This window comes from Mustela nigripes, chromosome 17 (genome assembly GCF_022355385.1).
Source record: "Mustela nigripes isolate SB6536 chromosome 17, MUSNIG.SB6536, whole genome shotgun sequence".
Lineage (NCBI taxonomy): Eukaryota > Metazoa > Chordata > Mammalia > Carnivora > Mustelidae > Mustela > Mustela nigripes.
In genome coordinates, this window is record NC_081573.1 from 58,868,597 (window position 1) to 58,894,227 (window position 25,631).

The following is a 25,631-nucleotide window of genomic DNA, read 5'->3' on the forward strand; positions in this document are numbered from 1 at the left end:
GGACACGCCGGGACAAGGACCGGACGCGGGGGCACTCGGAGAGCCCGCCCTGACCGGACGGCCGCCGGGGACACACAGGGGGCAGAGGCCTTCTCTGCCCGATGTCCACATGCGGTGCACACGTCCCGGGCCCAGGCCCTTCCTCCGGGCCCTGCCTTTGCAGTCTGACCCCGCTCCAGGCTGTCCCGGAGCCCCACACGCTCTGGAGGGTCAGGTCAGTGCGCGTGGGCCGCCACACGAACCCTCAGGCCTCACAACCCTGCAAGGGAGGGGCGAGCTCCTCCTCGGGAGAGTGGCTTCAGGAGGTTAGGGCTGAGTGGGGATTCCAACTGTCCCATCCCCAGTTCCCGAGTCCTCGTGTCGGTGGGGACTACGAATGAGACAGAGGTGAGAAGACGGGCAGGCAGACACCGGTGGGGTCCGGCCTGCTGATGCCTCTCTGAGCCCATCTGTCACCACTGAACCACTGGGAGCTTCCCGAGTCAGGTGGGAGCACAGGCGGAGAGGAGACCGCGAGGCCCAGCGCAGCACGGAGGAGGGGCGGCTGGCTGGGGACGACCCGGGCCCGAACGGGATGGTCTCAGTCGAGGCACCCAGCGAGACGGGTCTGAGAGGAGCACTCTAAGCCAAGGGCCACGTGCTGGTCTCCACAAGATGCACGTCTGCTCCTTGGACGCAGCTCTGCCTCATCTGGAGACCCCCGGGTTCACCCCACCACCCGGCGTCAGCAGCCTGGAGCTGGGGTGAGGGCCGTCTCGGGGGAGGCCGGAGAGTCAGCTTGGCGGGGTGGGCATCTGTGGGCATCTTGTTGGCTGGGACCTCCAGCCGCTCTTCCCAGTCCCCAGGGGTCCCTCACGGTTGCCCTGGGATCACGTGAGACGCCCCCGCCACGAGGAACTCCGTGTGGACACGGAGCGCACAGGCCACGGCCGCCTGCACTGTGGGTTCAGCAGCCCCGTGTGGGGAAATGGGAAGCTGGTGTTTGATTGGAACCTTCTGCGTGGGCTTGTAGAGGCAGGAGCCGGCGGCATCATCTCATTGCCGCGGCTTCTCCCCTAACGCTTGTTTTGCAACAAGAAAAAGAAGAAAGAAAAGAAAAATCAAGAAATCCCAATACTTTAACTGCCAAGCAAAATAGAGAAGAGACTGCGTGTGGGTGGGGTAGGACAGCGGACGTCCTTCCTGTCAGCACAGAGCAGCTGGGGGCACGCAGAGAAACTTCCTGAAGGACAAACCCTCTCAACATGCGTCACGTCTTTAGGAAAACGCCATCAGACTGCTGTGGGCACACAGAGTCCCTGCTGGTGCCACCGGCACTGCTAAGACCCCACGCGGGGGCGGTCCCTCCCCCAGGCAGGAGGGGCCTGAGTACCGGAAACGGTGGGCAAACCACAGTGGGTAAGCGAAGCCCTCCTGTGGTCGCCGCAGGGTGCAGGCCTCACCGCTCGTCAGGCTCAGTTTCAGCGTGTGCCATGGGACCCGGCGCGGGGAAGGCTGCCCGGCTGTTCCTGGATTCTCGCCTCAGGGACAGGGCTGAGGGGTGAGGAGCCAGGCAGACGAGGGCTGGAGGCGGAGGCTCCCAAAGACTGGAGCTGGCCCCGGGGAGAGAAGTCCCCATGGAGACCGTCCCAGAGGGTGCGGCTGTGGGGGAGCCTGGGCAGGAGGGTGGGCTCCGTGCCCCACGCCTGGCGCCTGATCCCAGCGCCACAGGGGACGCCAGCGGTCCTGACAAGTCACTTCCTCTCCTCGGGCCCCGTTTGCTAGCACGTGGCGTGGGAGTGCTGACGACGGCGACGGCGACAGGGTAACGCCCCGCACTGAGGTCCACGGCCCCATTCCCAGACCCCACGTGCATTCCCCACGCGGCACAGAGGGAATCAAGGCTGCAGCAGCGGGCCTGGAGGTGGGGCGGATTCTGGGTCCCGGGACGTGGCCGGGGGCCAGAGTCAGAGGGACCGGTGAACTCGACGGGCCTGGACGACGGAGGGAGGGCCGTGGGCACCTCAAGGACCCTGGAAAGACGAGGAAACGGACCCTCCCCTGGAGCCTCCAGAAGGAAGCAGCCCTGTGACGCTGTGAGCCTGGCCCAGGAGGCCCGGCCGGTCTCCCGACCTCCGGCCCGAGTGGAGGAGGGTGTCGTGAAGGCATGGAGCGCGGCCCTGTGACAGAGACCGCGGGGCAGTCAATGCCCCTGCACTGTTGCTGTGAGGGCCGCACCAATACCAGCGTTCCCTGGGGGCGTCGAAGGGGAGAGACCGGTTCGGAGACCGGGAAAGGAGTATTTCAAAACGGGTGCCCTAAGACCCCGTATTCCTCTGGAGTCTGAACTGAGCTGCCCTGGGAGAGAAGGCCCTGCGTGGGGGTTCCTGGTGGAGGCAGGGGCAGAGCACGGAGCTCTGGGGCAGGAAAGGGCTCCGGTGTCTGGGAGGCTGCTAGGGGACCAGTGGCCGGGGGAGCCTTTGGGGCCAAGCAAGCTTTTAGGGACTCGGTATGCCCTGTGCCTGCGGGTGCTCGTTGAGGTCCATTAGCACACTAAAGCTCTGACGAGTCCTGCAGAAAAGAAACCTGCTTAACTTGGCTGAAGTCAGGACCGCCACGTTCACTGAGAAGGCAGCCTCGTCAGCGGACGGCAGGTGCTAACACCGCCCCTGAGCCCCCTGCCCGCCCCACCTGCCCTTCACCAGCCGCCTCCCGGTGTGGAGCGGCCGGTCTGAGCGCCACTCACCTGGCCCGCAGGGACTCGCCCGGGCCACCACGCGATCGCGGGCTCCCGCATCCCACCTTCAAACGTGGTCTGCTTCCCACACAGAAACGGGCCGTTGCTACCGCCTGGGGAGACAGAGTCGTCGTGCATCAGACGCCTACCCCGAGTCCCCAGGGCGTCCCCCTGCTGGCCTGTTGCTTTCAGGAGGGATCTGCCACGGCCCCCAACCTTCCTGGGTCCTCGGGTGACACTGCTGCAAGGACCAGACACAGAGTTCAGGCCTCAAGGTCAAGGTCAGATGCCTGGACACGGTCAGGCAGTGACACTATGTCCCTGAGGCAGCTCAGTGGGAGCAGCTCAGTGGGGTTCACGGCTGCCTTCAGGGACTGTGAGACATGCGTGTTCCCGTCCTCGAGCATCCCCTCTGTGTGTGGGGAGGGTCCAATCAAAATGTGTCTCCTCTGGGGCCCAGCAGTGGGTTGGGGACGGGGCAGGTTCGGTTCCTGAACCACACGCGTGGAAAGTGCTAGAGGGCGGAGGGCCCTGGCCAGGCTGGCTGCCTCCCAGAGTCCAGGGCGAACGGCCGTTGCTGCCGCCACCGCCTGCTGCCCGGGGCTCCCACGAGCCCGGCCCCCGGGAGGAACAGAAGAGGCGGTGCTCTTGCTCCTACGCAGGTCCCGCACCCCGGCCCCCCGCGTTAGCGCAGGCAGAGCCCGAGAGAGAGCAAGGAAGGGTGTGTCCGGGCGACAAGCGAGCGTGCGGCAGGGCATCGCAGGACGGCGAGGACAGACGCGGCTCCTCCGGGGGCCTCGCGGGGCTCAGACGCACCGACGAGGCCCGACTGCTTGTCTACTTCGCGTCGCAAACGGTGAGGCGAACACACAAACTTGTGTTCTTACAACCGAGCATGTGGACTGCGTGCGTGGGAACCGGCACCTACTTCAGGCATGAAGATGGGGCACCGCTGGTGGTCCCGGCAACGGCTGCGCATCTGGGGCTCTTGGCGCAGAGCCGGAGGCACAGCAGGGACAGCGGTGTCCAGCCAGGTCCCGGGTCTTTGCTGGGAGGGATGCAGAGGGTCCCACCCTCACCTCTGGGACCAACAGCAGTGCAGGGAGCGCCTGGTGAGGACGAGGTCCCTCCATGGGCCCTGAATGGCCCCTTGGGGCCCCAGACCAGCCGGACACAGACCCCAAACTGCTGTTCGGTGTCAGCAGACTCCTTCTCACCTGACCCCATCTGTACCCATACCAGCCACGGGGCTCCCCCGACTGCATGGTCCCCTAGCACCTCCCTGCCGAGGCCTGTCCCCCTGGGGTTTCCTGCTCCCCGTGGCCTTCCTTCCAGAGCCCTTTGAGTGACTCAGGGCCCTGCTAAGGGAAAATGGGACAAAAAGATATGGTACCATGACAAGGGGGGGGACGGACATAGGACACCAGGTGGAACCCCTTGCTCCCCAAGGTGCAACAGTCCACGAGCTTGCCGAGCAGCCCCGGGGGTTCATGGCCCTGCGGCGGCTCCCTCGCTGAGCCAAGCCCGCACTCTGGGGTAGGGGCTGGGTCCAAGACACCAAGACACCACTTCCCAGGAGGTCTGGAGATGCCCCAGCAAGTCTCCTGGGCAACAGTCTTCCCACTGGACACGGGCTCTTGGGAAGGGAGCGGGCATCTCCCCCATTGGACGGGGCCCCTAGGAGGGCTGAGTGGCCCTGACGGAGCCTCAGAGATCCCAGTGTCCCAAGGGCAGCCCCATCTGGGGAGGCGAGGTGCTTGGAACACTGGCCTTGTTTAGGAGCAGAAATGAGAGCAGCGCCATTGTCGGAGGTGAAGAAGACGAACGTGTCCTCTGCGATCCTCAGGTCCCGGAGAAGGCTCAGGATCTTCCCCACACTGTCGTCAACCTCCCGGACAGCGTCCCCATACCTAAGGGGAGAAAGGGCGTCCGTGAGCAGAGAAGTGACGACTGCGGGGACGGACAGCACACCGGACGGGCTGGCTTCAGAGGAGAGGGAGAGAAGTCAGTCCCCAGAGTTAACCCGGGACGGGACACGCCACACCGCGCAGCCGCCTCCACGCAGATCGCGCTGGCCGGCAGCTTCGGGGAAGCACGAGAGCTGCCCTCCCTTCCCGTCAGGGTAACTGACACCGAATGGCCGAGGGCCCCGTCCCTGGAGCCAATCACGCTCAGCCGAGCTCTCCGGGGTGGGTCCACGTCTCTAGGACCAAGGACTCACCGCCCTCGCCGGCTGGTGCCCAAGAAGGGCCGAGACGCGTACACGGGCGCGTGAGTGGCGTCGATGGCCCAGTACAGGAAGAAGGGGCGCCGAGCCGCGTGCTGCCTCTGCACGAAGTCCAGCGCTTCCTGGGGGAGATGCTGCCTTACCCGTCTGCCCGGAGGCCAGGCTCCCCCGCGCCCGCCCAGCCCGCGCGTCCGTCACCTGCGTGTACAGCTGTGTCAGGTTGGCTTCCCCGGTCTTCAGATTGATCGGGAATTCCTCATAGTATCTGGAAGTAACACAGACCCAGACAAAAATCCGCCTCCCGGAAGCCAAGTGAGCTCCTTTCCCTGAAGTCCCAGGCGGGGAGGCCCCGCTCACAGGGCGAGGGAACCGCGGCCCGCGCGCGTCAACGACCCAGAGGCGTGCGCCACTCCGGAGGCCCCGGGCCGGTCGCGGACGAGGCCCCATGGCAGCCCCCACCTGGCAGCGGCCACGTGTGAGGACACAGGGAGGCTGACAGAGGCGGCGCCGCGGTCACCCCGGGCCGGCCGCAGCTCATGGGCACAGGCGCTCTGAGCCGGCCGTGTCTGCGCAGCACCACGAGCGCGCCAGGACCCCCGAACCCTGCTTCCAACGGGGCACGTTCTCCCTCAACGAGGCTGTCCTGGAAACGCACGGGCCCAACCCAGCTTTCTGGCCCCAATGCAAGAACTTCCACCGAAACCGTGAAGCCACACAAAAGGTGGGCGGGATGAAGCTGGAGACAGAACGGAGCTGACCAAGCGGGGACATGCTGTGGCGCCGTGAAGGCAGGCCCACGGCCAGACCGGAGCCTGGGGAGCCGCCCGGCTCAGGCAGCAGAGCTCCAGGCGGGCTCCTGAGGAAGGAGCAGCCCGGGGGGCTCCTGGCACAGGGCTATGGGCCAGCCTGGTGCAGGCGGATGGCCTCGGAGCCGGAGCCCAGGGCCACCCAACGGCTTCAGGAACCAAACCTCAGGAGCAGAACACGGTGCTGCGTGACACACCTCGGGGGTCCTAACCTCTCCCACGCTAAAGTCCCCTGTGGGCGGCTCGAACAGCAGCCCTAGGCCGTGGTTCTCCCTGCGGCAGAACCGCCGGCGGACAAAGCCGAGCACTGGGAAGCCGTTCCAGAACCCCCGCCCCGCCCCCAGCAGGGCATCAGAGGGCAGGGCTGAGCTCTGCCGCGTGCGGGGCGGGGCAGGAAGGGACCCGTTACCTGCCGACCATCTCCCAGTCCCTGTACACAGGGATGTTGGGCCTGGCCCTGTTGTCGTATGGTCCAAAGTGACAGTTGGGGGACCCGAACCACTCGTCGAACCCACGCTTCAGGGGGTGGAACTGAGGCCTGTGGCCCAGATGCCTAGAAACGGGAACCCAGATGCTTTAGGGACCCCTTCTCAGGGTACCCCAAAGTCCTGAGCACAGACAGCTCCTTGCCTTGTGTGTGCTGAGCCCCAGGCGCCCTGAGACGTCCTCCTCCAGGTGGGCGCCAGGACCCCGCCCACCCCCACCGACAGCCCACGGCCCTGGCCACAGTGGGTGTCTGGGCACAGAGATGCTCAGGCATCCCTCTGGAGTGCTGCGAGAGCTGAGGGAAGACACGCAGTGAGCTGTCTCACAGCAGCCAGAAACCACCCAGAACTCTCCGCACTCTGGCTTCTTCCTTCTTCCATTTCTGGGGACGGTTCTACAGTTTCCGCCTTCTCCGGGACTGAGCCGGTCGCCGGCCCTCACAGTAAGGTCTTCAAGAGCCTCTTCCCCCAGATACGCATAATCACGCCCCAAAAGACGGCCGCGCGGCCCTGGGGGAGCTGACCGTCCTCGCCTGGCCTCATCACAGCCTGGGACACTCCAGGACCTGCCAAGGCCGCGCACTAACCCAGCGCCAGGGCCCCGCTCGGGGATACGTATGCCCGCAGGGTGACCAGGGCCAAGCGCTCCCCAGCCCAGGCTCTCCGGACTGCAGGCATCACGACCCTCCCTTTGTCGGTTCTGCCAACAAGCAGCAGCCGAGGGAGGACCCAGCAGTCCCTGAGCCAGAGTCGTCTGCTCCTCAGAACACACGGTGCAGACGCACGGGGGTTTCCGCTCCGCCCATGGGCTCTTGGGGAGCACAGCAACTCTACAGGGCCAGTGGGCTCCCACGGGCCTCTCACGGCCACACAAGCTGGAAAGCAGGGTCTCCCTCCTCTGCTGCCCTGGGGAGGCCTTGGAGCAGGCGACCAGGAGACCCCACTGCCTGCTCAGAGGTGTTCTGGTGGCCCGCGCAGATGCCCAGGCACTGGTCACTTGGTCAAGGCGGTATGGCACGGCACGGCGTGGTGGGGTGGGTAGGCCACGTGGGGCCAGAACTGAGGTGCCCAGTGCTAGGGTCTAAGAAGGTGCCGGTAAGTGTGTCTCTCGGGGCCTCGGCTCCCATGGCTGGTTCTCAAACACTCTGCCTCCCGACTGCCGCGTGGCCACGGTGCGGCTCTGGCCTCTGCAGGGCCCTCCGCTGGGGGCAGGGCCATGGGTGCTACCACGGCCGCTCGCTGCAGAAACCTAACCCGCCCTGCGCTCTGTGCTCCCTCTCCGCGTCTCAGGTCAGCCCGGGCCGCTGCTCCGGCATGGTCAGCTCTCCGCACGCCCACCAGCACTGGCCCGGAGGGGGACGCGCTGGCTAGCCAACGTGGCTGCACGCTCACACCCACCAGCTCAGGCGGCCTCCCTTGACACACAGGCGCTGGAAGGGCCGCTTTTGCTAGGCTGTCGGCTCCCGACAGCAGTGGGGTCGGCACCGCCTGCCGGTGAGCCAGAGCAGGCTGCAGTCCCTCGGGACCCCACAGTCCCCTGGGACAGGGGCGGCTGGAGGGGGTTCTCATGTGAATCCAGCCTCCACCCATCCCCAGACTTGCTTAAGCCACGGAAGTCTGGCTCCGTGGCACTGGGCTGGGAGGAAGGAGTTCAGTGCAGGCCACAGCCCTGTGACGGACCCCCCTGAGACTGAGACGCACCCCCCGCCCCCGGGAAGTCTGCTGGCCCCAGGGCACAGCTGCCGGGCCGCGCATCACAGGGCCCATCCCTCCCATGGGCTCCCCACAGAGAGGGCCCTGGCAGTCTCCCCGGGCTTTCCGGGCACTGCCCAGGCCTGGGCTGGTGACAAGCATCCCCAGAGCTGTGCTCTGCCACCACCTCCTCCAAGCACCGCTCGGCAGGACGGCTCCCGGCGAGACTCAGGAGCGAGAAAGCACTTGTCCCGCAGCCCCTGGATCACCAGGATTCTCGACGCTCAGTGCCCTGGTTTCCATGGACCTCCCACTGCTGTGACCACAGTGCTGTGCACGGGGAGCCCGTCCTCGAGAAGGCAGTGCCAGCAAGTAGCAGAAGAACTAAGGGCAGAGGGGCCACGGTGCCGTGATGGACAGGGACGGATGGCTGGACATCAGAAAGGCTCCCCGGGGAGGGCGGACTGGCTCTCTTCCAGAAGCCCCACAGCTCGGGAGAGGGAGCAGAGACCCTGTGACCTTCACATCTGCCTCCCGGGCTGCACACCTGGGGATCCCCGTGGAACCTGCTCCCAGTGGCAGGCACGACACACACGCACGCCACGGGGGCCTCTGCCGTCATGACCGTAGGGCCCTCACGATCCCCCACCAAGGGACTGTCCTCCGCCTCCTGGCTGCCTCTCCGTGTCCCCCCCAGACAGCACCCTGCACTCACGCACCAGCTGCGCACGCCCCACAGGAGCATCAGGACTCACCACTTGCCCACGATCTTGCTGGCGTAGCCGGCCCCCTTCAGCAGCTCGGGCAGCAGGCGCTCCTCAGCCGGGATGCCACCCACGATCTCCTGCGGCGTGTAGGCTGCGAGAGCATGACCGGCCTGGCACGGGCTCCCTCTGCTTCCTACCCCGGGGCATGACCGGCCAGCACGGGCTCCCTCTGCTTCCTACCCCAGGGCACGACCGGCCAGCACGGGCTCCCTCTGCTTCCTACCCCAGGGCACGGCTGGCCTGGCACACTTCCTGCTCAGAGCCGCAGGTGCTGGGCTGCCCTGGGCACAGGACAGCAGCAGGGAAGGAGCCATAAGCGGTGTCTGCCCAGACTGTCCTTGGCAGAGCAGTGGCCGGGAAGGAGCCTGGACTCTCCACCAAGTCCCCAGGAGGACCAGCACTCAGCCCGTTTCCTCTCCACTGACGACGCGCATTTCTGACAGCGGCCTGCTCTGAAGGACGGGCCACCTCCACACACAGCCTCTGAGCCCAGGCAAGCAGCTGGCGCTCGCAGAGCTGGCCGGCGGACGCCAGGTCACGCATGAGAATGGTGGCAGACATCCCTCCCACCCGGGCCCGCGTCCCCTGTGCTGCGGGTGCTGCCTGCAGCACTGCGTACCGTTTCTGGCGTGCCCGTTGGTGGTGTAGAAGCCGTTGCGGATGGGCAGGCGTCCAGTGAGCAGAGCTGCCCGTGCTACACCGAGGAAACAGAAATGTCATGAGCGTCCACGGCCAGCTCGCAACGCTCCTCCTCCCGTTGGCAGCTCCAGAGTACCAGCCTAGTGGGCTACGCGCACGGCACAGCACGCCCCCAACACCGGCCTTCCTTCCCTTCCTGGGGGAAGAGAACCTTCCCAGCACGGTGGTTGTCCTGGGAGGAGGGGGCACTTGTCCCGAACCACCCTGAGCCACTCCACTCTGGGAAAGGAGGAAAGCACGTGCCACTGGCAGCAACTTCTGCCTCCAAACCCGACATGCTCCGTGCCCTTGGCGGCCTGTGACAGCACGGAGCCCAGCTGCCCCAACGTGCTGAGACCCCGACGGGAAAGGGCTAGGGCTGCCACAGCCACCTGCAGCCCGCCTGGTGCTCTGCTTGGAAGGAAGCCGGGAGGCGCCCGAGTGTTGGTCCCGCTCCCTGTGCCCGTGGGCCAGCCCCAACTTACACGGCGAGCACAGCGGGTTGGCTGAGTAGAAGTTTGGGAAAAGCATCCCTTCTGCAGCCATCCGGTCCAAATTTGGGGTCTCTCTCGAAGGTTCTCCATATACTCCCAGGTCGCCCCACCCCATCTGCAGAAAAGAGCATGGACAGGTGGCACAGATCTCCTTTTGTCTTGGGGGAAGGTGAGAGTTCAGCCAGGAGCTGCTCGTCCTGTGCCCCACGAGCCACAGCATCCTCACTACACCCCAGTGCCCGGCGCGGGCCGTGGGCACTGTCAGTGGCTTTGTGGCCGGCTTAGCGGGGACGGCCCCATGCTCGCTGCTCCTCAGCCTCTGACGCCAGCACCTGCGGCTCCCCGGGAACCGGCAACTCGGGACACAAACCAACACAGCGCAGGAAGGAGCTGGTGCACAAACTGAGACCGAAAACACGCGGCAAGGCCCCCACCCAGGGAGACGCAGTGTGGCCACGTGACTGGCTGTTCCACTCCCAGGTCTAGCCGCAAGAACAGGACACAAGCACCAGGCACAACGACACAAACAACATGAGTGTCCACAGAGGCATGACTGACGACAGCCCAGAGCAAACGCACTGGGCATCCGATAGCTGCTCCGTGGACACACGGACGACATCCGCTTGGTGGACACACAGACCGCAGTCTAGCCGCGCGGTCCGGGCCGAAGGTCATGTCCACTCAGAACCTACGCATGGCCCCGTATGTGGAAACACAGGTGTAGGGGTGCCTGGGGGGCTCCGTCAGGTAAGTGTCTGACCCGATCTCAGCTCAGACCTTGACCTCACGGTCGTGAGTTCAAGCCCCGCACCGGGCGCCCGGCTAGCGGAGCCCACTTTAAAAAAAGCAGATGCTGCTGGTGTGACCGGCCTGGGTAGACTCATGGGACTAAGGCAGACCCCAAATCCAATGCAGAAGAACAGGGGGCGGCGGGACGCAGGCACAGGGGAGCGCGGGAGAGCAGGGGCTGGGGGACGGCTACGCAGTCGGACCGCCGGGAGCCGCCGGAGCTGGCGTTGCAGGAAGGGCCTTCCTCCGGAGCCTCGGGAGCCCCTGCTGCCACCCTGACTTCAGACTTGGGCCCTCAAACTGGGGCTGGAGAGTTTCCTGTTTGTGGTCAGTGGTGATGCCCTGGGCAGCAGCACAGGCACACTGGACACGGCTGGGCCGGGAATCAGGACACCGGGGGCCACGGTCACCTCGAGGACCGCGCGCCGTGGGGTTCTGTTTCCGGGAAAGGCCAGAACAGGCAGGTCCAGAAGGCCAGGAGGTGGGTCGTGGGAGCTGGGGAGAGGAGGCAGGTGCCTGCCGAGGGGCCAATGAACATGGCCTCAAGTGGACTGTATGTGGCTGCACAGGGCGCGGAGCTCACGAGAGCCCACAAACCTGCCCAGCTAAGCCCGTGACCCCAGGCCGGCAGCCCGCGCGCCGTCCTGGCACAGCTGTCAGCGAAGCGCAGGCCCCTGCAGGCCGTGGCCTGCTCTCCTGAGTCAGCGGCAGCTGGTCCCTTTGGCCTTTTAGCTCCGGATTCCTCCGGCACGGCTTATCCTGACATCTCTGAAATGCCTGCTCTGTCCGGGGGCCACAGGCACTGGCACGGAGCAAGCCCCCGAGGGAGGTGCGGCCACAGGAAGGATGGAGGCTGAGCTGGGGGCAGACGATGTCCCTGAGTGACAAGAGTCTGGAGGCCGGACACGCAGGGACAGGGCTCACATGCCCCAGTTGGGTGCGGGAGGGCCTACGAGCTCGGTTGGAGCCTGGCCCAGCTGCCCACAGGGCAGGCCGAGGCCATGGGACTCACTTCCCTTCCTGGGGCCCGGCCCGGCCTCCCCTCCCCTAGAGCTTGGAGACTTCTGAGTCAGCTGCTCCCTGCTGCCCGTGAAGGGCCACCCTGGGCCCTCAGACTCACATCAACATGTGTAGAAGGACGCGCGTGGCTCAGCAGCTCCGGCGGCTCCCGCGGGTCCCCACCCACAGGCCCGCTGCACTCCCCCTGGAGCTGCTTCTGTTCAGCCCGACTGCACTCCCCCAGCCGTACACATAAAGAACCAAGACACAGCCAGTGTCCAGGCGCTCGGGAGCAGGCCTCTAAGCCCCTGCCCACCCCAGCCCTGCCAGACGCGAAGAAGGGTGGAAGATCCACGGGAGACCAGTGTCAGCATCCTCTGAACTCAGCACACAGCCGTGGGGGACCCGTCCGGTCCTGAGCGCACCGAGGACGGTGAGACAGCTGCCGGCCTGGCCTCTGACAGGCGCCCCCAGAAAAGTCAAGGGGCTGGTGAGCCCCGTCACCACTGCCCCCGTTCTGCCCCCCAACTGGCCCTCCCCGGTGAGCAGGGTCTGAACTCACGACCCTGAGATCAAGACCTGAGCTGAGACCAAGAGGCGGGTGCCTCACTGACTGGGCGACCCAGGTGCCCCCAGAGTGTCCATACCTCTGGTGGGGCTCAACCATCTGCTGTGCACCCCGGGACGTGCCCTGTTTCCTACTACCAGTTTGTCATAAAGGACGCCTGGCAGGAACAGCAGACGGAGGAGACACCCAGGGCGAGGGGAGGGGGAGGTCCCACGGCCAGCACCTCCGTGAGTTCACCAACCTGGAAGCCCTCAAACGCACTCCTTAGGGTTTCGTGGAGGTCTGGCTACAGACGCAGAACTCATCACGTCACCGGCCCTCAGTGCCGGAACTCAAGCCCTAGGCCGCGGCCTTCCCCGGAGGTCAGGGCCGTGCTGAAAACCCCTGCGGAACCAGGCCTCAGGCTCTCCGCAGACCCGTCCCCAACCTCCCCAGGGGCCTCCACTACCCGCCCAGGCACGCCGAAGCTCTGCTACCGTGGCGGGGTCCTTCAGGGTTTGAGGAGCGCAGGCCCGCACGGGAGACAGGCCCTGAGGGGCACCAGGCGCCCGGGCCTGCGTCTGTGCTCCGCTCTACCCCGACACCTCACGCCGAGTTCAAAACCTGCACTTCACTGCCAACCGCGGGGCCGCACACACACCCAGCAGCGGACCCAGACAAACGTGACCCAGGGCCAGAACTCCCAGCCACCCAGGGCAGCCTGGCGGGGGAGACAGCAACAGTCCCCGGCAGGGCACATCCTGGACCTCCCGGCAGACGGGCCTGGGTCCCGGTCAGCTCCGCACCCAGTGCCTGGGGGGAAGGCAAGGGGACCCCGGGGGGGGGTGCTGGGGAACTGGTCTGGGCCACCCCTCTGTCGGTCCGCGCTGGGACAGGGGGCAGTGCTGGAGGGCTCGTCCCCGGGCAGCCCAGCGGGGCCCACATCCGTCCGGCGCTGCCGGGGCAAGACCGCCGACGGCCGGACCCGGATCCAGGGGGCCGCTGGGCGCCGCACGGACCCTCCCTCCTGCCCGCCCCGCTACGGCCCTCCACCGCTCCCCGGCCCCGAGGGCGCGCCCCCAGCCCCACGCCCTCCCCGCCCCGCCCCGCCGGCCGCCCCCTGCCGCCCCGCGTCGCCCGGGGCCGCCCCTGGGAGCCCGAGCGGCGGCCGCACTCACGTCGTCCATGAGCAGCAGCACGAGGTTGGGGGGCTTGGGCGCGCCCACGGCCGCGAGCCCGGCGGCGCCCAGCAGCAGCAGCAGCAGCCGCCCCCCGGTGCCCGCGCCGACCCGCGCCATGGCAACCGCTGCGGGAGCCGCGGAGCCCGCGCGGAGGCAGGAAGCGGCGGGCGCGCGGCGGCGGCTCTCCCGGGGGCGGGGCCGGGGCGGCGGGGCGGGGCCGGGACGGCGGGGCGGGGCCGGGGCGGCCGCGTGACTCGCGGCGGGGTCACGTGACGCGGCCGCCGGGCCTCCAAGATGGCGGTGTGCGTGGCGGTCATCGCTAAGGAGGTGCGTGCGCGGGCGGCCGCCGAGGGGCCGGGGGCGGCCGCCGAGGGGCCGGGGGCGGCCCGGGGACCCCCGCTCTGGCCCCGGCCTCCCGCCTGCCCCGAGGACTCCGCCGCGCCGAGGTGGGGACGGTGCGGGGGGCGTGGGATCCGCCCGGGCCGCGTCTGCCGCGGCTGGAGGGTCAGCCCCGGGCGAGCACAGCGCCCCGGACCCCGCTTGCGCCGCCGCCGTCCGTCCGCGGGCCGCGCTGGGTCCCGCTCCCCAGCCTGGCTGTCCGCTCGTGCGCGTCCGGCCGCGTCGTCGCCCGCCCCGCGGCGAACGGCCTCCTCTCCGCGCAGCGGCCGCGGTGCCGTTCTGAAGCCGCAGCGTGGCCCGGCCCGGCCCCGGGTCTCCCCAGTGGCTCCCCTGGCCTTAGGGCAGCGTCGGGATGGCCTTAGGGCAGCGTCGGGATAGCTCAGTCGCCCCATCCCCTTCTCCCCTAACCAGCCGCTCGGCCCAGTGGGATCCCGGCAGCTCCTGCGACGGGCTCTGCTTTCTCTGGGCCCGTGCGCTTGGGAACCCACTGCCGCCGCCTTAGCTGGCCACCGTGGGGGTCATTTCCTCCAGAGAGCTGTGTCGGAACCCTCAGCCTGAGCTGGCTGGCCATGCGCACGGTTCCCTGCAGCACACAGCGTCGGTGTCCGGTGTCTTCTCTAAGACCAGGCCCATGGGGCGGGCCTTACAGAAGTTCTTCAAGGGCCTCTTCTGCCGTATTGGCACGTGACGTTATTTATTTGGTGGGTTTGTGGACTGTCCATTAGCTCAGGGACAGCATCGTGTTTATGGTGTCTGTGTAGCACCAGGTACGGGACAGAATCCGTGAATGGGGCATGTGGGAGACCTGGGAAGACCCTACTGACCCCTGGCGTTAGGGTGGAAAGAACTGGCCATGCAGAGATGAAGGGAAGTCGGAGCTGAGCCTGGACGAGCTTTAGTGAGGGCAGAGCAGTGCCTGTGCCGAGGTGAAGGCATTGCAGTAGGCACAGATGGGGGATGGTCAGTATTTACCGGCCGGGTGGAGAGCACATGCGAGGACTGGGCCCTGCGCAGAAGCTGAGTGACTGTTCCAGCCGCAGGGTTGCTGTCACACTGTGCTCAAACCCACTGTTTCTGCCCACCAGGGATGCCCCGTGCAGGCAAGAGGTAAACCTCCAGCGTAGACTGAGTTCCCCAGAGACACCCCTGTAGCAGCTTGGAGGAGTAAGCCATAGGTTTTAGAGAATGAGAGTGTGTCCCCCTGTGGCTAACGGGCTCTTGGCCAGTCCCCCGTCCTGAGTGTGCTGAGGCCTCATCCTTGAGGCCTGTGACCCAGGGTGGTTTCTCGGCACCTCAGTCCTGGCATCCTTTCTTGCAGAACTACCCTCTTTACATCCGCAGCAGCCCCACCGAGAATGAGCTGAAATTCCACTACATGGTACACACGTCCCTAGATGTGGTGGACGAGAAGATCTCTGCCATGGGGAAGGCCTTGGTGGACCAGAGGGAGCTCTACCTGGGCCTGCTGTACCCCACAGAGGACCACAAGGTGTATCCTTCATACCTGGTGGGGCGCCTGCGGGCAGGCGGTCTCCCCCAGCAGGGTTCCATATTTGGAGATCCCGCCTCTCCTTTTGAAGGGCACTTAGGATCAGGTGACCTTGAAAGACGCAATATCGCTTAGAAAGAAAGAGCTTTACCCAACAGGGAATTAGGGTTCCTTGAGACCAATGAAGACTTCACGCCATTTTTTACTTTATTTGGGGGATAATGTGGGAGAAACTGGGCATGAATTCCTTAGAGAAGTGTGGCAGTCTGCACACTGAAGAACCGGGCCTCTCCGCTTCCATTCCCATGAGGATGGCTTTCTAGGCTCTGTCCTCTGGGCCACCGCTTCTGAGGAGGGACAGTTCTGTCACCAGGCCCAGCCCACAGGCCACCATTACAGCTTGACCAGTCCCTGGGGGTAAGTGGCACGAAACCCATGGAGTGCAAAGACAGCTCCATGAGTAGAATTGTCGCTTGCCCTCCGGGACATCTGCCCGAGAGCCGCTGTTCTATCGGATAAAGTGGGATTTCGTGGTGTGGGTGCCTTAGGCAGGGTCCCGTGGGGTCCTCCTGGTATTGTGGGACAGGTCCAGCCTGGGGTCTTTGTATGGTGTCCTGTTTTTCCAAAGCGGCCTTGGAGCCAGGCAGGGGCTGTGCACAGATGGCCCTTGGCTCATACCGTCTCCGCGTGATGCCGTGTCTTGTACTGTCGCAGAGTCCTTGTGAGAAACGCATGTTCCCTAACCAGCTCTGCAGGTACGGCTACGTGACCAACTCCAAGGTGAAGTTCGTCATGGTGGTGGATTCCTCCAACACAGCGCTGCGGGACAACGAGATCCGCAGTGTGAGTGTGGGGGGGTCTGTGGGACGGGACCCGCAGTGGGAGTGTGGGGGGTCTGCCGGACAGCGAGATCCACGGCGTAAGTGGGGGGTCTGCGGCCGTGCCTGGGCTGGCACACCTTCTCTTTCCCACTTTGTTTTCAAATGCTGAGAAGTCGGGACAGTCGCAGCAGCCGTGTGTACCGTGAACCGACACCGTTGGCTCTTGTCGCAGATGTTCCGGAAGCTGCACAGTTCGTACACGGACGTGATGTGCAACCCCTTCTACAACCCCGGGGACCGCATTCAGTCCCGGTGAGCCGATTGCGGTGCAGCCCCTCCCTGCGGAGAGCCGCAGTTACCAGCATGCGGGAGGGAAGGTCTGTGTCCGCGCTGGGCATCGTGTCTCTAAGCAGTGACGCTGACGCAGCAGAACCCTGTTTTTCCAGTAAACTCTTACGTGGGTGTCCGACATATAAAACAGACGAGGACTGGGTGCAGGGCACACACCTTGCCCTCTTGGTTTCCCAGGTGTGCCCAGTCAGTCCCAGGGCCCCCACGGAACCCAGTAGGGGCCCAGGCGTGTTACCGGACCTTTGTGAGAAAATGCCCTCTTGTCTTTGGTGCTGCACTTGGGGGGTTAGGGAACCGGATCATAGGGGTCTTGCACGTGGTCCTCTGAGAGATGGAGGCATGACGGGGGACTCCACAGAGATCTTACAAGGAAGCATTGGTGCGCATGCTCTGAATCTGCTCCCGGGAATCCCCTACATTCCTAAACGTGGTTCCCAAGGGGCTCCTCCGAGCCAGCAGATGAGAGGATCCTGCGTGGCCCAGCGCGGGGTCACCCCTGCCCGTGGCACCTGCCCTCAGCCAGGACTTGGTCTCAGTTCATCCTGGGTCCTGGGTGAGAGAAGCAGGTGTTGGTCTCTCCTGTGTCTCCCAGACTGCCCGGCTAAGGGACAGCCGCCACCCCCTACCCCTCCCTGGAGAGCCAGCCCCAGCGGGACTGTGGGAACGGCACAGACCTAGCCTCCCCCTGCCGGGGTGGCGGGACACTGGCCTCGCAGCCCAGAAGTATGTGACTGCGGAGGGCTTGTCCTGGTCCTGGGTCCCCGGTGGGGCTGCTCTGATGGCTGTTTCTCTCCGCAGGGCCTTCGATAGCATGGTGACATCCATGATGGTCCAGGTGTGCTGAGTGACAGCCCTGCCGCTGTCGTGGGGGAGAGGCCCTGGGGACATGACTGTATCATTGTGCGGACATCCGTGATCGCTTGCCTGTTTCTGGGCCTCACAGACGTGCTGCTGCTGGGGGCACGGTCTCCGGCGTGCTGCGTGCAGACTAAATGTCCTCTGGGATCGGATTTGGCGTTTTCCTTGTGTCAGTGGAGGATTTAGCTGGAGGGGGTGGCACGGGGCACTTGAGGCACCGCACAGCTCGGGGAGGGCGGTGGGAGGCCCACGGCGCTTCGGCCCTGAAGATGCTGCCGCTGCAGGGGGAGCTGACGGAGGTGCAGGGAGACTTGGGGTGGGCTGTGCTCGGAGGCTGACCTGGCGGGGAGGTGTGGCAGGCCTCCGTGGCCAGAGCCAGGTCTAGACCCCCGCCCAGCCCACACACCTCCCCCTGCACGGAGGGGCCTGCGTAGGTCTGGTTTTGCGCCGGGCCTCGGGAGGCCCCCCTCACAGAGCCCGGGAGCTTTGACGTGGGTTGTCAGGTGCCACCGGCTCTCTGAGGGCGGAGCAAGCAAGCCCCAGAGGCTTCTTTCTCGGTTGGGGCCCGGCTGGGTTAGAGGAGTCCCCGCTCACTTGCTGCCCTGGCAGGCCCCCGAGCTGGGAGGGGAGGGTCCCATTGGGGACGGAGCCGAAGGTGACTGGATTCCTGCACTCTGCTTCCCCAGAGGCCTGTCCGGCCAAGTGCACGTGACTGTGCCTTCCCGGTTGGCCCGGCTCTCGTGCCCTTAGTCGCTTGTTGAGCACCCTGGCTTTGGGTCACGGGCCCCAAGACAGCTTCGAGTCCCTCCCTCCCCTCCTCAGTGCGCCAGAGAAGGTGACAGGAGGGAGGCAGCTGGGGGCCCCCTGGGCAGCGGGGAAGGCGGTCTGCGTCTGGGTGGAAGCCGGACACCTTCGCATCGTCTGCCCTTCCCGCCGGCGGAGCACAGGACTCGTGCTCGCAGGTCGGAAGCAGAGGGAGAACTCAGTCAGCAGCGGGTATTAAACCCAAGTTCCCGGACTCCCCCCCCCCCCCCCACCGCAGGTGGACCGGGAGGCCTAGCGGAGGGCTGAGGCAACGACCGGTGGGCACTGGTTCTCGTGCCAGCCGTGCCCTCTCGGCCACGCTCCGTAGTATTTGCTCCCGTCTGCGTAGTGGCCGTGGGCAGCCGCACGTTGCCGGCTTACTTCCCTGCTGAGAGCGCTACAGTTGCTGTTGGCTACAGGTGACTGACGGAAGATAGTTCCGCTTCTCCGTATCCACCACGGGGGTCATCACGGCACGTGAGCGGATGGCACTGGAGATACTTGGACGGGGACTCGGCCAGCAGGTGGAGTCCCCGGCCTTCCTCGTTTCCTTCCGCGTCTTGGATGTGATGGCTGACGCGAGGGCAGCCCCCTCGAATGCATGAGGACGAGCTTTCTCTCCTACAGATGGGGAGCAGAAAGCCAGAGGGAACGTGGGTTTTGCTCACCGGGGCCTGGACTTCTTACAGTCAGCATCCTGTAGAGGAAGATAAAGTGAACCGCTGTGTTGTGGAAGGCCCCGCTATTCGGGTCTTTCCGTAGGTGCAGCCAGATGAGCCCTTAATCCTACTCTGCAGTCAGGCTTTCCGACCCGTGGTTGCAGGGCATCCCCATTTTAAGCCTGAGAGAAGCAGGGCTCAGAGGTAACGAGCTGGCCCACACACCGCCCGTGGAACCGTCCGATGGGGGCTTCCTGTCACCTTCAAGCACTCTGCCTTGAGGCCAGCCTCCTTGGGGGCCACCGCCTGCCCGTCCCCGCAGCCAGGAGCTGGGCCGCGCCCGGTCAGTCCGTCACACTGGGGTTGCTTGGGAGATGGTTCCCTGTCCTTCCCTCTGCCCCGGACCAGACAGGGAGCCTGTGTGTCTCGGCCTTCTCCAGGCACAGCCACGTGAGTCCCCTCAGCAGCTCTCACCTCTTGGAGCCCTCACCACCCGTGCGGCTCCCGGGTCAGGAGTGTTCCTCATCCCCTCTCCGTCTTGGTCTGTTTCGGCCCGAAATCCAAGGGAGAGGAGGAGCTCCTAGGTCACTCCGCAGAGCGGCCACACAGAAGGGGTCAGGAAACACTCTGAAAAGGAACCCGATGCGGGGTGGGGAGACTGCCCACAGGACCTTGCAGAAAGGCCAGCATGCACGGTGAGTGCCTCAAGATGGAAGCAAATCCCCCCTCACCAAGGAGGGGAGAAGCCCCTGGGTGCTTAGCGGGCAGGAACCCGTGTCTCCTGCTTGGTGCCACACAAGCTCCAGCCTAGGGGACTCTGTCCCGTGCATGTGCCTCCTCTGCACCGCCCTGACAGCACGCCGCCCAGGGCCACCCCGGGCTCTGCCCTGACAGCCCCGCCTTCCTGCCTTCTCATGGGTGCGCACATGTGCGTGAGCCAGCAAGCGGTACTCCCAGGTTCTGGAGGCCAGAGTCAAATCCAGGGGTCATCAGGGCCGACTCCTCCAGGCTGGTCTGAGGGGGTATGTGGTTCAGGCCTCCGCAGCTTTGGACAGCCACCCGGGTTCCTTGGCTCAGATGCAGCCCTGCAACCCCCGGCCCGTCGCCGCAGCCTCTCTGGGGGCATGTGTCTCATTAGATTTTGGGCCCACCCAGGTGACCCAGCATGATCCTGACCTCCTCCCAAATAAGGTCCCATTCGCAGGTTCTGGAAATTAGGGTACGGACCTTTTCTCGCAGGGGAATCCTCCACCCCACTCAAGGGCAGACCTGACCCCAGATCATGGGGGTTATGAAGCTGGTCTGAGAGAGGATGCCAGAGACCAATGCGGGTGGAGAGCCTAGGGGTGGCCAGTCCCCTTGACCCCACCTGTGGATCCCTGGTGGTTGGCAGCCGGGGGCAGCTCTGTCCCTGGGGTCAGGAATAGGTAGGTAGGGCAACCAGGTGAGAGGCTTTAGAAGAGCCCAGTGAGGGCTGGTTGGCAGTTAGTTACCTAGTTCCAGAGTTTCCTCGCCAAGCCCTGCACTGGGAAGGAGCACGTACTGCCCCTTCAGGGGGGATGTGGGTTGTGCCTGCCTCAGAGCCCCGGCAGTCGGAGTGCCCAGCATGGGGACCTCCCTTCTGCCCTCTGAACTTCTGACCAGGGCCAGGCTGGGGCCAGGCGCCCAAGGTGCGTGCCCTCCCACAGGGCCTCACGCTGGGTCACTCACCGTGGGGGGGGGGCAGCACCGACCACGCAGGCCACCAGGCCTGGGCTGGACACGCAGTTAGCCGCGGCTCCCCACGGAGCAGGGGGCTGGCTCCTGGCTGGGAAGTAGGGCAGGGCCCAGTCTGGGACCCATCACCGGCCTTTCACGGTCAGGCCTGCACCCGATGAAGAGGCGAATAAAGGGGAGGCCTGCTGTCATGAGCTTTTAAAAAACTATTCAGATGTAATCTTACGCTTACCGTCAAGATATGTTTCTATTTTTCTTAAAAAGACTTGGACAGCTCCAGGCCGACTCGGCGCAACCTGCCCGAAGCGTTACCCGGTGCAGGACACCGCCCCCCACCCCACCCCCCGCCGCCCCCAGCCCGACCTCCACCTCCAGCCCCGGCCCCACCCCCACCCCACGGTGCCCGGCTCCACGCACGACCCGTGGCTCGGGCTGGGGCGCCGCGGAGTGAGTCCCGGGCAGCGCAGCTGTGGACCCCGGGCCCACCGCGGCCGCACTCAAAACCGCACCCGCCCTTCTGCCCTGCGGACACCTCGGAGAGAGCTTCCACCGCCCCAGCGCGGAGAAACGGGGCCCCGCCCCCGGCCCCACGCGGCCCCCTCCCCCACCGAGTCCGCACAGGCTCGGGCCCCGCCCCCCGGTTCCGCCTTCGCGATCTGAAGCGGGTCCCGCCCCGGACGCCGCTGCGCGGGAGAGTCCGCCTCCGGCGCCTGGGTGTCCTCGGAAGCCCCCGCGGTCCGTGGGGCGGGTCCCCGGCAAACTGGCCCTTTTGGGCAGCACCTGGCGCCGCAGGCGGACTCCCTCGGAGACACCTGCTCTCCTCGCCTCTTCCGCAGCGCGGCAGAGCCCAGGGCTAAAGCTGCCTCCAGGAAGACTTCTTGGATTTCTTCGCTGGGGGCTCCCAGGCAGGTGCGCTGCGGGTACTGCAGCGGTAATTACGACCCGCAGCTCCTGGGCATGGAGCTCTGGGGCGTCAGACCCTAACCTGTTTCCAACCTTCCCAGAATTCCCACTCACACCTGAACTGTCCAGCCGCAGACAGGGGCGGGTGATGTGCCCCTGTGGTCCCGGCATCCCCCAGGGGTCCAGCTGGGGAAGGGAGCCCCCAGCACCCCCTCCCCGCCCGTGCCCCATCCAGTGGAGACCCGCTGGGCCCTGAGCACAGACACTGGGGACTTGGAGAAGGATCGTGGCCTCCCTGAGCCCGAATTTCCTGCCTCCTCAGGGAGTCAGAGGTTCATGTGGTTTAGGGAACACACCTTGATGACTCGGCCGGGGACGACGGTCTCATCCAGCCCCACGGGGGCCTGGGCTGAGCTCTTGGTATCCAACTCTATGCATAGCTGGGGCGGATGGACAGAGCAAGTGGGAGTCACCACAGGATGTCGGGGCTCTGTAGTACCCCAGGGCGCTTGGGCCCCCGGAGGTCTCCTCCCAGAGCCCCCCCCTCTGCTCCCCACCACCTGGCTGGCACTGACCCCTTGGGGTGTCCGGAGAACTTGGCACACAGGATGGTGATCCGGCGGACCTCCTCGCGGGGGCTGAAGTAGGCTACCAGCTCCTCTGCTGTGCCCCCGTAGTCCACCTGCCACAGGTATGGACTCCCGGTGTGGAGGGGCCTCTGCAGAAGCCTTGTCCCCCTCCCCCCCCAGGGGCTCCCACCGCAAGTTTTCTTAGTAAAGAGGTGGAAGTGGCTGCCACAGTCTCGGTTCCCTACCCCTGCTGTGGGTGGACTGGAGACAGACGTGTGCTCTCCATGTGGGAGATGACCCCCTAAGTTCATCTGGCCTGCCCAGATAACGTGGGCCTTTTTAAAGTGGGGTTTGTGGCCACAGTGATTGGCCAGCTGGAGACTTCCCATGGAATGGTTTCTGTCGGGACACCAGAATGCCTGAGGACACAGGCCCCACGTTCCATCCTGGGCAGCCCACCCCCCAGTCAGGTCCTGCCCTCTGGCTTCTCCCCTCCTGGGCCTGTGGCTCCTTTCTTTAATCCTCAAGGCCAGGAGGAGGTGGCCAACTCTGGACACCCACGGCAGGGGCCCCATCTTGCCCCTGCCCGGACTCACATTGCCCGCATGGAGGGACCTGTGGTCCAACTCCACCTTCTCCATGGGGGTCCAGGGGCACAGGCAACCTACAGAGAGGGACCTCAAGATAGGGGTCTCACTGCAGGCATGGGCTCCAGGCAGGTGCTAAGGGCAGACACCTCACGTTCATGGCTTACTTCTCGCTCCTTGGGGAAGAGGCTTACCCCCAGGGACTGTTCTGAAGGGCTAACCGCACCCCGGCCCCTCCCCGTGGACTGGCACCGAGCCCCCAGCAGCTGCAGCCCACCCAGATGCACTGTGGGGCAAGGGGCTCAGAGCCAAGTGTCCAAGGACTCGTGGCCGACCCACCAGGGAAGGTGGCAGCCGGGCCACCGGCTCTTACCTGCCTCGGGGCTCAGCAGCTGCGGGGCCACTGCGGCCCCTGTGCCCCGGGCGTCTCCGGCCCTTGGGTCTGCTCCATGGCCCACAGCTTCAGTTTGATGGCCTCTAGCTCCTGCCCGCACGACCCTGGGTTGAGCCCGAGGCATGACGGCCCCTAGGCTCCTCTTGAGGGAGGGAGGGGGAACAGGCCTGACCCTGTCTGTCCTCAGGGTCTGGCTCCAAGGGGACATGCCGGGAGGACCAGGAAGGCCGTGTGGGCTGAGGCCCTGCCTTCCTCCCTGGACTTGCAGGGGTGGACGTACCCATGACCCTCTTCAGGGTCACGAACAGTGGCCTGGAAAAGGGTCAGGGCTGCAGCCGTCGGTGCCTCTGATCTGTGAAGCACCTGAAGCCCCTGCCAGGGTCGCTGGGCCCCGCGTGGACGTTACCTGGTCAGGCTTGGGGCGCTCAGCCAGGTCCTCCCCGCTCCAGAGAGACAGGAGGGAGCCTGCCTTTTCATCTTCCTGGTCTTCCTCCGCTTCCCTGGCTCCTCCTCCCTCCTGTCCCCACCCCCTGACCCCAGAGCGGGCTTCCGGGCTCCCCGGTCCTGGGCCTCAGGGTCCCTGGAAAGGCTTTGCAGCCAGGCCTCAGTAGGGGGTGGGAAGAGAGTGTGGCCGCGGCAACACGCCACGTGGGTGGCGGCTGGCGGCCTCCCTTGCCCGCCTGGCTCTGCGCCAGCACCTGCCCTCCCCCAGGGCTTTAAGCGCCTCCCCAGGCCAGCTGCTCCCACTAGAGCGCTTAAAAGGCTTCCCACGGGGCTGACCGCCAGCCCCGGCTTCTGGGCCCTTCCCCGTCTTCCTCACCCAGGAGGAACCCCCAGGGCGCCGGGAGGCAGGGCTGGGCAGGTCTGCACTGCGTGATCTCTGCCACGCTCCGCGCCACACCTGCTCAGGGGCCGACACGGGTGGGACGACACGGGCAGAAGCGGATTCCTAAGTGCGCACAAGCAGCGAGGACGGCACTGGGGTGAGGACGGGCCTCCTGGAAGAGACGGGGCTGCCCTAGAGGGACTGGTCAGGCAGAGCTGGGGCAGAGGACGGTGTGGGCAGAGGGACCAGCGTGAGCAAAGGCCTGGCAGGGGGTGAGGGCAGGGCGTGTGCCACAGGAGGTCGGAGGCCCATGGTGTGCACAGGGCAGGGCCCCGTCCCGGCTCCTGCTACGCCGACGGATACCCCACCGACGCCCCTCTCGCGCCCTCACTCTGGACCCGATGGCAGGGGGGAGCCGGAGTCCTTCCCTGACTACAGGTCGTAAACGTCGAGTCAGGTGCAGACCTGTGATGGACACTGGAGGCCCAAAGGCCGCTTGGCTTCCGGGCTGGCCTCTGGTCCTCACTTGTCACCTCTGGAGGGCGGCTGTGGGCCCGTGTCCCCATGTGCCCTGGCCTCCCATCTGTCTTCGCTGGAGTGACTGCTCTGGCTGGCCTCAGCCTGCCTCGGCCTCAGTGGGGCTCCTGCTTCGTGTTTATGGGGGACTCCTCTGGGCATATCTGCTCACCCTGGCCCAGAGCCCCCCACCCCAGGCCATAGCTGGTAGGTCCACGCTGGGCTCATTGGAGTCTCTTCCCTGGGGACTTGAACTGTGGGGAGCTGCGTCTTACATGATGCTGGCCTGCGGGCCCTGGACCCAGGACAGACTCTCTCCGCAACGGGGCAGAGGGCGTGGGAGCGCTTGTCGCTGCTGCACTGTCTCCAGGAGCTCCCTGCTGCCACACTGCCTCCATTCCAGAGGCCACACAGCCACGCACACTGACGGTGGGCGCAACCTCTGCGCCGCCGCCTCCGGGAAGCCTCCCTCATTGCTCCTCCTTCCGCCAGGACCCCCCTCAGTCTCCCCGGGCAGGTCATGGTGCCTCAAGGGCAGCATCTGTGTCTGCACTGAGGACAGGGCCTTGGCCCAAGGCTGGCTGGTGAGGATGGAAGTACAGCCATTCTGAAACACGAGGCCGCCGGGTCTTCTGCCTCCTGGGGGTCCGAGGCCCCGTGGAGGGCCTGCAGCCCGGGCCCTTCCCTCCACTTCCACATGGGAGGCAGAACACCACGGTGGCTGTGTCCGAGCCAAGAGCCGGCTGGACTCAGGCTGGGCCCCCCGCCAGCCTCCGTCTGAGCTCAGATCTCTGCAATGGAAAAACGCCGTCAGCCTGCTCTCTGCTGGGACGGCTGACACACCAGGCCCAGCTGGGGCTCCCGCCAGCCGCCTGGCGGGGGTACAGACTCGCCCCCACGCTGGCCTTTCCAATGACACCTTTCAAAATACATCATGTTCCAAGCCTGGGCCCAAGTATTAATAACAGCCTTTCCTCCCAGGGGCTGCCAGCACACCAGGAATGCCAAGCCCTGGGCATCCGAATCTGGCTAGGACCTGCCCTGGGAGCCGGGACACTCTGGCCGCGACACCCTGGCTCCTTGGGGTCAAGGTGTCCCTTCCCTCAGTGTCCTCCCTTGGGAGGGTCTTGGGGAAGGTGCCGGGCACAGCCACAAGCCTGGGTGTCCCCGGGGCCCAAGGTCATCCAGATCACCTTGAGGACCCAGATCTTGGAAGTTCACTCTGCTCGGCAAGAGCACAGGAGGCTGTGGGTGAACTGAGCCAGGGTGTCCGTCACCACGCACACCCCAACTTACATCACCCATCTGTCCAGCACCCCCATGGGGCAGGGCCTTGTCTCTTGCCTGGGACCGGGAGA

General features: G+C 65.8%; 3 protein-coding genes and 1 long non-coding RNA gene across 5 annotated transcripts in view; 1 reads left to right on the forward strand and 3 right to left on the reverse strand.

Moving 5' to 3' along the window:
- Positions 1 to 13,513, reverse strand: part of GALNS (galactosamine (N-acetyl)-6-sulfatase) — a 22,235-nt gene extending 8,722 nt beyond the window's left edge. The window contains exons 1-9 of the mRNA XM_059382545.1: positions 13,379 to 13,513; positions 9,857 to 9,980; positions 9,313 to 9,387; positions 8,682 to 8,784; positions 6,159 to 6,302; positions 5,142 to 5,208; positions 4,938 to 5,065; positions 4,487 to 4,626; positions 2,726 to 2,829 (exon numbers count right to left, since the gene is read on the reverse strand). Of these exons, the coding sequence (XP_059238528.1) occupies positions 2,726 to 2,829; positions 4,487 to 4,626; positions 4,938 to 5,065; positions 5,142 to 5,208; positions 6,159 to 6,302; positions 8,682 to 8,784; positions 9,313 to 9,387; positions 9,857 to 9,980; positions 13,379 to 13,498 (1,005 nt within the window). The 5' untranslated portion in view covers positions 13,499 to 13,513. The remainder of the gene's footprint in view (positions 1 to 2,725; positions 2,830 to 4,486; positions 4,627 to 4,937; positions 5,066 to 5,141; positions 5,209 to 6,158; positions 6,303 to 8,681; positions 8,785 to 9,312; positions 9,388 to 9,856; positions 9,981 to 13,378) is intronic.
- Positions 13,514 to 13,612: 99 nt separating this feature from the next.
- On the forward strand, positions 13,613 to 17,451 carry TRAPPC2L (trafficking protein particle complex subunit 2L). Of its 2 annotated transcripts, none has more exons than XR_009400984.1 (5): positions 13,613 to 13,708; positions 15,099 to 15,271; positions 16,025 to 16,112; positions 16,323 to 16,467; positions 17,240 to 17,451. XR_009400984.1 is itself a non-coding variant. In XM_059383791.1 (5 exons), exons 1-5 carry the CDS (start codon positions 13,676 to 13,678, stop codon positions 17,283 to 17,285), a joined length of 420 nt encoding a protein of 139 aa, XP_059239774.1. In that variant the 5' UTR covers positions 13,613 to 13,675; the 3' UTR covers positions 17,286 to 17,451. The 2 variants fall into 2 exon arrangements, 1 of the variants encoding a protein (XP_059239774.1); XM_059383791.1 differs by having other exon boundaries at positions 16,323 to 16,402.
- Positions 17,452 to 17,548: 97 nt separating this feature from the next.
- Positions 17,549 to 20,781, reverse strand: LOC132006111 (uncharacterized). Its single transcript, XR_009400985.1, has 3 exons — positions 20,711 to 20,781; positions 19,237 to 20,626; positions 17,549 to 18,800 (listed from the first exon to the last, which is right to left on the reverse strand). It is a non-coding gene; the product is annotated as an uncharacterized LOC132006111 (long non-coding RNA).
- Positions 20,782 to 20,881: 100 nt separating this feature from the next.
- Positions 20,882 to 24,323, reverse strand: PABPN1L (PABPN1 like, cytoplasmic). Its single transcript, XM_059381645.1, is given in 10 exon segments — positions 20,882 to 21,166; positions 21,169 to 21,188; positions 21,259 to 21,401; positions 21,738 to 21,821; positions 21,953 to 22,063; positions 22,547 to 22,614; positions 22,928 to 23,021; positions 23,338 to 23,435; positions 23,438 to 23,746; positions 24,284 to 24,323. Coding segments are annotated over 10 exon segments (1,158 nt in total). The 3' UTR covers positions 20,882 to 20,975.
- Between the last annotated feature and the right edge of the window lie 1,308 nt (positions 24,324 to 25,631).